General features: G+C 43.4%; 1 protein-coding gene and 2 non-coding genes across 3 annotated transcripts; 2 read left to right on the top strand and 1 right to left on the bottom strand.

Moving 5' to 3' along the window:
- Positions 1-2,249: 2,249 nt before the first annotated feature.
- Positions 2,250-2,331, bottom strand: trnas-aga. Its single transcript has one exon. It is a non-coding gene; the product is annotated as a tRNA-Ser (tRNA).
- Positions 2,332-6,564: 4,233 nt separating this feature from the next.
- Positions 6,565-6,636, top strand: trnap-agg. The gene has a single exon. It is a non-coding gene; the product is annotated as a tRNA-Pro (tRNA).
- Positions 6,637-7,611: 975 nt separating this feature from the next.
- On the top strand, positions 7,612-12,773 carry fdps (farnesyl diphosphate synthase (farnesyl pyrophosphate synthetase, dimethylallyltranstransferase, geranyltranstransferase)). The gene is made up of 10 exons (XM_048260932.1): positions 7,612-7,693; positions 8,125-8,274; positions 8,525-8,665; positions 9,986-10,066; positions 10,460-10,582; positions 10,764-10,852; positions 11,062-11,134; positions 11,261-11,338; positions 11,466-11,600; positions 11,937-12,773. The coding sequence occupies exons 1-10, from the start codon at positions 7,691-7,693 to the stop codon at positions 12,135-12,137; spliced, it is 1,074 nt and encodes a 357-aa protein (XP_048116889.1). The 5' UTR covers positions 7,612-7,690; the 3' UTR covers positions 12,138-12,773.
- Positions 12,774-13,650: the final 877 nt, after the last annotated feature.

Below are 13,650 nucleotides of genomic sequence, written 5' to 3'. Positions count from 1 at the left end.
CCTGGTGCTCTGGGCATATCGCACAGTGGTGCAAGAGTCAACGAAATGCACACCGGCAGCTCTGATGTTGGGCGAGAGCTACGCCGCCAGTGGACTTGGTGTTCGGTTAGCCTCGAGCCGGAGGTGGAGGTAAGCCAGGGCTGGAATACTACAAGCAGCTATCGCGAGAGACTGAAAGGAGTACCGCGAGTTGGCCAGGCAGGCTATGAGTGAAGCTGGAATCGTCAAAAAAGCGAGCTTCTTTATACAGCGCTGTCGCGACCAGGAGTTCAACCCGGCGATAAAGTTTGGGTGTACTGCCGGAGAGAAAGAAAGGCATTTCCCTCACTAACCAGTCACTAGCCAGTGGAGCTGTCTGGGTCTACCGACTGATTAAAAGCGATGTCTCCACCGAGATCTGTCTGATGTGGTCTCAGCTGAGGGTCGTGGAGACTGATTAAACTTGGTGACAATGGAGCTGTGGCTCTAACACCGTCACCGTGGCTCTTCACACCGTGATCGCCAGCGGCCCCAGCCAGGCTCATGGACCCTGGCCTGGACTAAGTCTGAGGGCTGTGTAATGGAATGCCTAGCTGTTGACACTGGCTCCCCATGATGCTGTGGAACTTGAATGTTAATGACAATGGGCTGTTTATAGGATTGCTCTAACCGGTCTAACTAGTTTACAGTGCTGATGTTTAGTGCAAGGGCCAGGTCTGGCCCGGCACAATGCGTTCATGTGTTTTGGTGCGTAACCAATAAAGACCTTTCTAAGACACTTTGCAAGATTGTTTACAATATAAAACACAGCAGTCTAATTTTAAGCTGCTTTTCTTCAGTTTATCAGTTAGCATTTTGTGAAGCTCAATGCAACACTTACAGTTTTTGTTATGTTTTTTTTTTTTCAACAAAGGTTTAGACAAAAAACAAAAATGAAAGTAGGCTACTGTGAGGTTAAAAATGATACCAACTCTACTGTACACCACAGTACTATAGTACATTACAGTAAATGCAGTAATACAAAAAATACTGTAAAATCAAAAATACACTGTAAAACAGGCTTAGATGTGGTGGACTCTCTGCCCAGCTTCCCTCATTGTCAGGCCATGATTTATCACATGATCCACCAAAGTTTCTCTAATATCAACTGAAATATTGTTCCGTGCATAGCCTCTTCAACCACCTCCCACTCCTCTCTCTCTTTGTACTCCTCTTACTCTGCCTCTTGCTCTCCCTGCCTCCATGCTTGCAAAGTTCTCCAAATGGCTCAGCTGAGACCTATTTGTGGCTGGCTGATTGGAGTTCAGTTTTTCACTATTGTAACAATCTCGTAAAGTTGTCTTAGTTAGGGTTTTATTGGTTATGCACCTATACACTCAAATGTATAATACTGACCAGACCTGGCCCTTATGCTCCAGCACTAAACATCTATGTGAGGCTGTATCTACAACACACACTAGTTTGACCCGGTTATGAACACTGTAATCAACTATAAACATAAACACGACAGTCAGGACGCACAACATTGGTAACTTGCATGGTTAACATTAACATTCAACATAACACATCAACCGAACAGCATCATGGGAGCACAGTCATCAACAGCTAGGCTCAGATCATTACAATATAAAGTACACTAGTTTGTTGCTGCTAATCTGAAAGTGTATATGATGCAACTGTGTATCATTTTGTCATCAGAGTGACATTTTGACAAAGGATTGTTAGGTTTTGATAGCAGACACAATGAGCCAAAGTTGTGCAAAAAGTGTTAAAGCAATGGGCAAAAACCGTATGCAATATGAAACGAGTGGGAGTAGGGGGTTGGCTGTAATTGTAAATATTCTTTTCCGACAGATGCTGACTTTCTGAAACACCGCTAGGCTTGCCCAGCTTCTAAATATGGTGCAGGTAAATCCTGACACCTAGTGGTCTCCGTCCGATATGGAGATCTGACCACATGACTTTTCAGGAAGTTAAGTGCATTTGATCCTGTGATTTGATCTAGTAGCCTTTTGTGATGCCGTCTATAATGTTGGATACGGAAAAGTTATTATAGAAAGAACATTCAGAGTAGGCCTATAAAAAGGTGTGATATTTCTTGCTAGTTGCAAATAAATAATTAATAAAACTGTGCATAATTAGGTAGCGTAATTCTGTAACAAGACAGGACACAATTTCTTCCACCGTCAGGTTTTAACTGTGCTTATTCAGGTTGTTGCGCGATTGCAACAATAGTCTAATTGATATTTCTAATGTTGCGGAAAATGTTACGTTGTCGGCAGGATTCGAACCTGCGCGGGGAGACCCCAATGGATTTCTAGTCCATCGCCTTAACCACTCGGCCACGACAACTTATAAAATATATTTCCTACGCAAAAAGTAAAATCATTTTACAATCCAAATAATTCTGATTCTTCACGGTTGATTGGAGTACACCCATTTGAAGACAACAACAGGCGGCAGTAGAGGGCTATTGATCAACATAGGCTACTAAACATTTTAACCATTTCGTAAAGGGAGTAAAACCGCCCCTAGTGGTTTCGTTCCTGTCGGAGAGCAGTTTATATGTAGGCTAGCCTAGGCTTAAAATCCAGTGTCTAGGCTACAGTAATAATCTACTAACTGTGTGAACTCCAATCAATATTTCGCCTTTTGTGAAAAGAAGCCGGTCAATTAAATTGGTATTTTGATCAGCGTGACAAAGCGCCCAAACCGGCGACATCGCATCAAAGTCAAAGTCAAAGTCAGCTTTATTGTCGATTTCTTCACATGTTCCAGACATACAAAGAGATCGAAATTACGTTTCTCACTATCCCACGGTGAAGACAAGACATATTTTACCATTTAAGTCCACAGACAAACATAACATTCAAGTAAACAAAAAAGTAAGTAAATAAGTAAATAAAAGGGCACATATAATAATGAAAAAAATAAGAGCAGCAAAATTTGGTTGAAATTGTGCATAGACAGTCAATAAAATACTAGTGCAAAGTCAGCCCAATAAAAGGCTTGGGTAGTTCTGTTTGACCTAAGTAAGAAAGAAAGTGGCATAGTGGTGCAAGTTATGTAAGAGCAGCAGAAGTGTTGTGTTTTCAGGACAACAACAACAAGTTGTAAAGTGTACAAGTGTGCAAGTGGAGTAGTGCAGGCGGCCATTGTGGGTCCAATGTCCAGGATGTTATGTAGCTGAGGGTGGAGGGGGGGAGGGAGGGAGAGTTCAGCATCCTTACAGCTTGGTGTATGAAGCTGTTGCTGAGTCTGGTAGTCTTGGGGGCGCAGGCTTCTGTACCTCTTCCCAGAGGGCAGTAGATCAAACAGATTGTGGCGGGGTGACTTGCATCACTCACAATTTTGGTAAACCTTGGTGGGTGAGGTGGGTGGTGTAAATGTCCTTCAGGGAGGGAGTGAAGCACCAATAATCCTTCCAGCTGTGTTCACTATGCACTGCAGGGCTTTCCTGTTGTATTCAGTGCAGCTTCCGCCCCACACAGCGATACAGCTGGAGGGATGCTCTCAATGGTGCCTCGGTAGAATGTGGTCATGATGGCTGGTGGAGCACTTGCTGCGCCTGAGTTTCCGCAGGAAGTACAGGCGGCGCTGAGCTCTCTTAGCCAGTGATGCAGTGTTGGTGGTCCAGGAGAGGTCTTCACTGATGTGCACCCCCAGGAATTTGGTGCTGCTACCTCTCTCCACCACAGCACCGTCGATGGTCAGTGGCAGGTGTTGGGTGTGACCTCTCCGGAAGTCAACAACAATCTCTTTGGTCTTGCTGGCGTTCAGCAGGAGGTTGTTGTCCCTGCACCACGTGGTCAGATGGTCGACCTCCAACCTGTATTGAGTCTCGTCGCCCTTGGTGATGAGACCCACCAGAGATTGTGTCGTCAGCAAATTTCACTATGTGATTGTTGCTGTAGGTTGCAGTGCAGTCATCGTCAGCAGTGTGAAAACAGCGGACTGAGCACGCAGCCTTTGGGGCCCCTGTGCTCAGTGTGATGCTGCTTGAGGTATTGTTGCCAACACGCATTACTACTTGGGGCCTCTGACAGAGGAAGTCCAGTAGCCAGTTGCAGAGGTAGGTACTGAGTCCCAGTTTGTCAAGTTTGCAGATGAGTTGTTGTGGTATTATGGTGTTGAATGCAGAACTGAAGTCTATAAACAGCAATCTCACATATGAGTCTCTTTTTCCAGGTGGGTGAGGGCTGGGTGGAGGGCAGAGCAGATTGCATCCTCTGTGGGCCGCTTGGCTCGGTATGCAAACTGGAAGGGGTCCAAGGTGGGGGGAGAATGGCTTTGATATGTGACATGACAAGCCGCTCAAAGCACTTCATGATGATGGGTGTCAGTGCCACAGGGCGGTAGTCATTGAAGCAGGATGGAGCAGTTTTCTTCGGCACAGGTATGATGGTGGCAGCTTTGAAACATGATGGGACGATGGCTTGCTTCAGGGAAGTGTTAAAGATGTCTGTGAAGACATTCTTAAGCTCCCCTGCGCAGTCCTTCAGCGCACGACCTGGGATGTTGTCTGGACCTGTTGCCTTACGGGTGTTGATAGCAGCAAGTGTCCTCTTCACGCTGTCGGCAGAGAGGCACAGGGGCTGCTCATGTAGAGGGGGATGGGTCTTCTGTGGGCAGGTGCTGTTTTCGCAGCACCTGCCCACAGAAGACCCACCTCGCAGCACCAATCGCATGCAACTGGACTGATGTTTTACCTGAATCTGTACTGAGGCGTAGGCTAGGCTGTCAGCTGTTTCAGTGCTGTGATTTGCCCGGAAACCTGAAAGTAATCAAAATACCCATTTGATGTTAGAAAGGTGGTTAGGCTATTTTTTCAATCATTTTGCCAATAAAAGGTAGATGATATGGGCCTGAAATAATTGTTTAGCATGCATTCAGGTTATTCTTCTTGAGTGGCTTTCAACAGTTTTCAGTGACTTAGGAAAAGTGCCAGACAGCAATGATACATTTAGCCTATATTGTGAAGGACATCTGAGGTGGAAAACAGTTCTGAAGAAATTGGTAGGTGTTTAAGTGTTTAAGCCACATGTGGAAGAGCTGAGATTGTGTAGCCTACTGTTTTTCGAGTGTTTCGCAGCCGTAACTCTGACATCATGTTGAATTAATTGAGCAGATTTGTTGAGTCTGATTTTGTCAATTTTACCTTTGAAAAAAAGATGCGAGTCATTGCATATATTAGTTGAGAGAAGTTCAGGTGCTGTGAGGGGGATTTGTTAACTTTTCGACGGTTGAAAGTAGTCCTAGGCCTACACGAGTGTTATTTGAACTTCTACTGATGATGTTAGGAAGACTGTCTTGCTTTGCATATTTCACAGTTATATGTGCGGAGGGAACATAGGGATGACCCCTGTGCGGAGCCTCTCTTTATAGATTTCATAGTGGATCTGATGTTTGTATGCCATTTACTTTCGGTCTTTCCTACTCACTGAAGAAGAAAACTCACTGAAGAAAAGAACAGGCCTCTGAGGCCAGCAAACCCTCCTTTTTTGGTGAGCTTTTTTTTTGGCATTTTACAAACGGAGTGCATTACCTCCACCATCTGCTGCACTGAGGTGTAATGGCGGCAAGTACCCTGTAGCCTCGCTCTGGCCGCCGGGCTTATAATTGTTACACATAACACCCTCACCCTCATAGCGTAGTTTATAGGCAATTTTCCCGCTAGCCGGCTAATAGGCTACACGAAGCTCGTGACCAATGGCTGTAACCCTATTACTTCTAACCTATAATATTGACTGTTGATTTGTGTCTCTCCTACTTTCTACTAAACTTTATCCCATTTGCACCTTGCACTGCTATAGTTTTTATATTATTATGTCTACATAATTATGCTCTTATATTGCTGGTCTCTAGACTTTATTCTTGCACTGTTGGAATTATTTGCACTACCACCATGACACACACTCTCATAGAGCACCCAGAGAATGTCTAAAAAGGGAGAACCTTACCATGCATACTGCCCCTGCCAGGCCCCTGCCCTGTTACTCCTTTTACTCTCTATGTTCCATGCACTCTGAGGTCGCTTGCGAGTGCCTTCTCGGTGAACTGCAGTCAGTTTCGGAAACCGAAAACGCCAAAAAGCTGCCTATCCCTGTTGTTCGATTTACTGCAGGTTTTAAAATGTATGATGGATTATGATGAAAGACCACTGGAAAATACCCTTTCATTACATGTTTGCCAGTGTGGGGACATTCTAAAACGCTGTGCCTCATAGCTGCGTGCATTCGTTCATAAACAGTCGATATTTTAGGCTATGTATGCTAAAACACATCTCATGCAATCATTTCTGGACTTAACTGACTATTTTAATTACATGCATACCATTTTGCACCTTCGTCTACTGTGATGTCAAGGATTTTGGCGTAGGCTACAGCACAATTAGCCGCATACACAGCTAGGCTGATACTGCCTAAATTAACCTACTTTAAGTTCTTAAGAAGTGGGACATGAAACCTGTTATTTTGTCACTTTTATGTTCAGTAGTATCATATGTGCTTATTTTGTCATAGCGTGTATCTATACCACGCGATAAAAAAAGGTTTGGGTAACACTAAGCTTATAACACAATGGCATGGCTCGTTGGTCTAGGGGTATGATTCTCGCTTAGGGTGCGAGAGGTCCCGGGTTCAAATCCCGGACGAGCCCAGTTTTGCCTCAGACTCAAATCAGGGGATTCTAATAAATCACATACATGGAAATAAATGACAGTAACCTGACAGTGCCATCGACAGAATTCTCAAACACATAACCAATAACCTGCTTAGGACCCAAGCGTCTGCTTAGTCCAGAAGTATAATCTGACTACTTCTGACAACAAGTAGGCTAGATGGAGATGAATAATCAAAATGAATAACCTGCTATCAGACATGGAATGAGGTAGAGTGTGTTAGAAATACCATGAAATGCAAAATGCCGGTTTAGTGACATAATATAGACCCAAGGCTACTGGAGCTCTGTAATATTTATTGGGAACTTGATACTTTTTATGTTGATGTCAGGTCAAGCCAGTAAAATAATCACTCGACTATATTGAAACAGTAAGAGTGTTGATGTCAGGAAAAATGTAGTTTATCCAGAGAAGTATATTTTTTCCAAGTTCTGATGTGTCATAGCCTTCTGATATAGCCTACTGTGGATGTTGTGATACATTACATTACATTTGGCTGACGCTTTTTAGATACACTAGCTAACAAATGAGACTTAAATAGCATTTAATTTGCATTTTTCCATCAAATACAGAAATTCTGCTTTAATAACCATATTAGTTATTAATTCAGTGGCCTCACAAAGATTGACTCTTCAGTGGTGTCGTCACGGACAGTAACCTCTAGACGAGCGGCGCAGAAAACAGTTCGATAGTCCCCTGACATTCAGCTCCACCTCCAAAGCCTTTGCATTGGCAGACAATTCTGAAGCCAAGCCTCGTTCGATGGCGTTATCCAATGACAACCTGGAATGTCATATGAAGCTTTTTGTGCCGTGCCTTTCCTACACAGAAGTATTTTGTGGAACTTGTAGTTTGAAGGTGCTCCCGTGAAGTCGGATTAATGTACAACGAAAACTACATTCCTAAGAAGACACTCTGTCATGTGGGCTGTCGCACAAATTGCATGACAGGTATAACACCATCATAGTTGGCACATACAGTTGTAGCCTACTCCTGCACTACGAACGATTACTGTTCTTGAAGGCGACAATCATGGTAAGGGGATCATTACATTACAAGTCATTACATGAAGAATATATTAGCAGAATTTGGGTGATGTTACAATGCTTGCATGATGTTATCGCATTGCCTAGTGAGCTAGTGTCTCACAGTTCGGGGATTTGTTGCTAGCTATAATCGGTTCACTGAATTTACAGCGATGTGATCCGTGACTGTGATCTGTGCTGAATGCTTTAGTCATTTACTTGATCCGTACATGGACTTGGCTTACTGCTAACCTTGCGCATATAGGTTCCCTGCGTTGTGTTGTTTTTATTTCGAACATTGACTTGCTGTCGGTTACACTGACGACTGGTCTTGCAGCAATTAAGCAATTAACTTTTTGCAAGGTGATATACCACTTGCGACGAACTTCCTTTGAAACAAAACAACAGTACACGTCTGAAAGTGTCCTTTTCTTTTTACAGGGAGACGGCAGATGCAGTAACGGTGTCCAGCATCAGGGCATGACAGACGCCCAGCTGTTCGAAAGACAGTTTAAGGAGCTGGTGTCCGAGCTCACAGAGGATGATATGACCGATCCTGTCCTCACTGATGCACTCAACAGACTCAGAGAGGTAGTCGAAGTTGCCACCATAAGATAAACTGTCACAAGCTTTGTTAGTTGCATTTTGCTTCTTGCTTTATGCCTCTAAATTGGCATACGGTCTGACTGACAGTGTGCATAAGAAACAACGGTCTTGATGAAATCAATTGGAAATATGTGAGAAAAATATTATTGGCTACATTCAGTGAACAAAAAGACAGTTACGCTACAGTGTGAGCATGTTCTGTCTCATCTGACCTTACTCTTTTTGTCATTATCAGGTGCTGCTCTACAATGCGCCCGGAGGCAAAAGGAACCGAGGCCTCTCTGTGATTGGCTCTTTGCGAGAACTGGTCCCTCCAGCCAAACTGACCGCCGATGATGTTCAGCGTGCAGTGTTGGTTGGGTGGTGTATTGAACTGGTGAGGATGGAAGCATCACTGCAAAATACATGTGTCTATGAAAATGAATGGAAAGGTGGTTCCTTGTAACCTGACTCTCGCCAGATGAATTTCTTTCCGCCTAGCTCCACTCATCCATCTGGGATCAATCCATTGGAGTGGTGCTTCAGAAGGCTGGGCCTAATCAAAAAATGCTTGCATATGATTGGATAAGCCACTTGTCCGTCATCTATTGACGTGCTACTTAAACCACTCACATCGAAGCCAACCCGTGACGCTGATAACAGTCTCACAGTCGCTTCTACGCTATGTCACATCTATGAAACTCCCACCCTGCGCCCTGAATGGCTCTACCATAAAATCTGGTGCAGAAATCACTCTTAACGGAAGAGGTCCCAGATGGATGTGAGTGAAGCTAGGCGGAACGAAATTCATCTGGCGAGTCAGGTTAGGTTCCTTGTGCATTTTTCTTTAACATTTTGCATTAGGGCTAAATTGGGGGAAGCCGTGGCCTACTGGTTAGCGCTTCGGACAACTGGAGGGTTGCCGGTTCGAACCCCGACCAGTAGGCACGGCTGAAGTGCCCTTGAGCAAGGCACCTAACCCCTCACTGCTCCCCGAGCGCCGCTGTTGTTGCAGCCAACTCACTGCGCCGAAATTAGTGTGTGCTTCACCTCACTGTGTGTTCACTGTGTGCTGAGTGTGTTTCACTAATTCACGGATTGGGATAAATGCAGAGACTAAATTTCCCTCACGGGAGCAAAAGTATATATACTTATACTTACTTACTTAAATCTTACAATAACGAACCATAGCCCAAAGCTTGCTGCATCAGAGCATTACACAAATAGACCTATTAATATTACAAGAAAAACATAACCTGAGCATGTCAAATCACAAATAATAGGTAGCCTATATGTAGGCCTGTGCCTATGCTGGCAACACTCCAACTACGAGATGAATCGAAGAAATTCAAGTCGCAGTAGTGATGTGATAGTCAAAGATCTTAGCCTATCCTTGACTAAAACCCATATTTGCGATGTGGTATAATGGTAATTTAGACATACAAATGTTGCACATATTTTTCATTTATGTTTTATTTTAGGAGTTTCACAATCCACCATTTTAGCAACTTTTATGCGGGTACCCGACCCGTTGCAGAACTCTGCCTGATGCTTAGTTTGAACATGTTGGATGCTGTCTCATTGATGCAGACTCATACTCTATTCTGTGCATGTCTCTCTCTCTCTTTCTCTGTCTCAAACACACACACACAAACAGGCAAAGTGTCTTCTATTCCTTTTGTTCTTTCACAGTCCACTCTGCTTCCTCTTGTTCTAGCTCCAGGCTTTTTTCCTGGTGGCAGATGACATTATGGACGCTTCACTGACCCGCAGAGGACAGCCTTGTTGGTATAAGAGGGTAAGACCGTACACCTCTGTTCTCACATTTGAGAAAGAGAGTTTCAGGGGTTTTTTTTCCAGGAGGGGTTGCTTGTAAAGTATCCTTAGTGTGTTTGGTTTTTGTGATGACAAATACTGTATCATAGATGAAGTTGCAAGTGGCACTTATGTAAGGCCCTAGTTCCTCTTGTTATCTCTGCGTCACCTGTGCACTCACACATTTTCATCCAGTAGTGACTAATTTTGCTTTAAGGTCAGGGATTAACCAAAAATAGCATGTCATCAGCAGAAGCAGAGAGTGGATTTGCATACTGTAATAGATGTTTAATTAATCCACTAGTGTTGATCAGGTTATGTTCTGATCAGTTATGATCAGGGGCCTTCTAACGGCTGCTCATGTGTTTGCCATCAGGACGGAATTGGTTTGGACGCCATCAATGATGCATTCCTTCTTGAGGGGGCTATCTATCGTATTCTGCGCAGGCACTGCAGACGGCAGCCCTACTATGTGCACTTGCTAGAGCTCTTCACAGAGGTAAGACTCACACATAGATGAATGCAATAGTAACCATGTCTGTTCACACATACCAGAAATCCTCATGAGTGGGATGTAGTATGACATGACAGCATAACCATTTACCATGAACCATCCAGAGCAATACAGGGAATGGGACATGTGTATAGGATGATGATGTAATACTTCAGTGTTCCTCTAGACCTCCTTTCAGACAGAACTAGGACAGACGTTGGACTTGATGACCGCTCCCCCTCATAAAGTCGACCTGAACCGCTTCAGTATGGAGAGGTGAGGAAGCTGTGCACTATAGGACTATAAAAGCCATTCTTTCCTCTATCCAAAGAATATAATATTGCAAGTGAAAATAATGAATGTATTTTGTGTGTGTTAGTTTTTGTGTGTGCTTTTCTGTTTTGGGGAGTGCTTAAATAAGTAGTTTGAAATGGTTTACTTTATTGTAATAACTAATCCTGTTTCCTCATCAATGTCTTTCTCAGGTATAAAGCCATTGTAAAGTACAAGACTGCATTCTACTCCTTCTACCTCCCTGTGGCCGCAGCTATGTACATGGTGTGTGTGTGTGTGTGTGTGTGTGTGTGTGTGTCCGTGAGTCCGTGTGCGCACGCATGCAACAATACATGTTACTATGATTTTGCAATAAAGCTAAAGTTTAAATGTCTGTTATTTAATCCACAGGCTGGCATTGAAAATGAAGTTGAACACAACAATGCTAAGCATATCTTACTGGAAATGGGAGAGTTTTTTCAGATTCAGGTACTGGTCTATAGAGTATAGATATCTCTAGACCCTTTGCTGAACTCTGATATACAAAACCAAAACATTTACTCAGCTTTTGTGGGTTCTCCTGTATGACTTGAGAGAGTTTGTTTATCGTCACTAGGATGACTATCTGGATTGCTATGGCGACCCTGCGGTGACAGGAAAGATTGGCACTGACATCCAGGACAACAAATGCAGCTGGCTGGTGGTGACGGCTCTGGGGATCATGACCCCTGAACAGAGGAAAGAGCTGGAGGTACGGTGGCTGTGGAGGGACACAAATACGAATGCAGATGATAGTAACACTACATAAGACACATGCGCTCACCATGATCCGTCATACTTTAAGCAGCGGAAAAGTGCTTTGAGATCTGTCTTTGCAGATGAGAAGCACTATATAAATCCAATTTATTATTACTAGTGTCTAAGACTGTTAAAATCAACTAAATGGTATATTGTATGTGGGAATCAGATAAGATTATTAGGGTGTTCAGGACTCGATTAAACAGGATTGACATATTCGGTAAGTGTATTGGGTTACAATTGTGGACCACATGTTAAACCTGTGCGTTTGTGATGCCTTTTGGCCCAGGTGTGTTACGGACGCAGTGACGCAGTGAGTGTGGAGAGGGTGAAGGCGCTGTATGATACGCTGGAGATGCCCATGCAGTATCACGAGTACGAGGAGCAGAGCTACCAGCGGCTCCTAAAGCTCATCGAGTGCCACGCCCAAAACCTGCCCCATGCAGTCTTCCTCAACTTCGCTAAGAAGATCTATAAGAGGAACAAGTGAAGAGAGCTGCGGTGGACTTGGCTTGGAGGGTTTATGATGTAGGTGTTGGTGAAAGACATACATAGATGAAAGGCCTGTTTGTTGACAAAAATGTCAGTACTCTAAAATGTCTGTATAAATCATATTTACTTTATACATATGACAGAATGGGTGTTTTTTTTTGTTTTTTTAGTATAGGCCAAGGCTACTAGTCCTAACCAGCCATACAGTATGATGGGTCCTATGGAATCCATGGGACCTGTGAGATTGTAAGAGAAAGAATTATGCAATGAACCTTGCATCAATATCACTCTGAAATAACGTGTTATTTCAAGAACTTGTGTGAACGTTACAAGAAATATTTGCATTTTTCTGTTTCTGTTCTGATCCAGGTTTTATGAAAGGAAAGTCTGAGTTTTTCAAATTACTTTATATATCTGCCAATGGGGGAATTGTACTGTATTTTAATGGAGCTAATTTAATGTCATTTGTAAAAATTAAACCAATGTTCATGGAATTATGAATTGGCAATAAGAGACCACAGAATATACTGAAGACTCAGATAAAGTGGTGATGTGTGTGTGTGTGATTGTCAGCCTTTTCTGTAAAAAGTGCTGTAAATCATAGATGCTGCTTTTAATAAAGAAACTAAATTTTGCTCTGTTTTTGTGCCTCTAATAACAAACAATATAACAGGCTGTAGTTGAATATCAGAGCAGTGCCGCAATGACATCAATGCAACACGAACTCGCTATTTTAAACGGAATAATAAAAGAGTAATGGCAAGTATTGGCCATCGAGGTAGATGAAAAAGAATCGTATCATAGATGTTATAGTAGAATCCACATCCTTGTGTGTACTTGTAGTGTGGAGAGGGGAAGAGCGACATAGAAGAGGCAAGCACGGAGATGCGCGAATGGAGGGGTGTGGCGAGGGGAGGGGGGGCAGAGAAAGATAAGGAGGGGGTCGAGAATTTAGCTGGAACCAAGCAGAAGACTGTCAGGATTGCCAGTGTGCAGAGACGGGGAATATACGGAAACTGAGGTGAGTTTACGCAAGATCATGTCTTTACGATTATTTTTTTTAAAAACTGGATTGCTGTTTAGGATGCTATTGGTCTCTTAATTACCCTACAAATATATTGTTGTTCCTGTCAGCGGTGGGCTTTATATGTAAATATTTTTCAACCAAAATAGATAAACGACGCCAATTTTAGACAGTATATTTTGTAGTCTGTTGAGAACACGAGAATATTGGACGCATATCATGGCAGTAGCCTAACCTAGATGGGAAAATAACATTCTGGCAGCGAGCGGAGGAGGCAGCACAGCGATGCGGTGGTAGGCAAGCGCCCCCTCCCTCCGTCCTTTCCCTGTCTCCATCGGCCCGTTAGGGTCGACACAGTTACTGGTAAATAAGATGGAGAATTTCCGCACTTCTTTAGATGATGTAAACAGCTCTAAGCCCTGTCCATCTCTCTCTCTCTCCCGCTCTCTTTTACATATATTTGCCTTTATCTAGTGCCGATAGTTCG

This window comes from Alosa alosa, chromosome 13 (assembly GCF_017589495.1).
Source record: "Alosa alosa isolate M-15738 ecotype Scorff River chromosome 13, AALO_Geno_1.1, whole genome shotgun sequence".
Taxonomy (NCBI): domain Eukaryota; kingdom Metazoa; phylum Chordata; class Actinopteri; order Clupeiformes; family Clupeidae; genus Alosa; species Alosa alosa.
Note: the sequence above shows the minus strand (reverse complement) of the source record. Positions and strands in the feature narration are given on the sequence as shown.

Bases quoted from the DNA above. Each gene is read 5' to 3' on its own strand.
- fdps (XM_048260932.1), top strand. The intron at 10,067-10,459 runs GTAAGACCGTAC...GTTTGCCATCAG, and splicing joins AGCCTTGTTGGTATAAGAGG to GACGGAATTGGTTTGGACGC. The intron at 11,135-11,260 runs GTGTGTGTGTGT...TTTAATCCACAG, and splicing joins TGGCCGCAGCTATGTACATG to GCTGGCATTGAAAATGAAGT.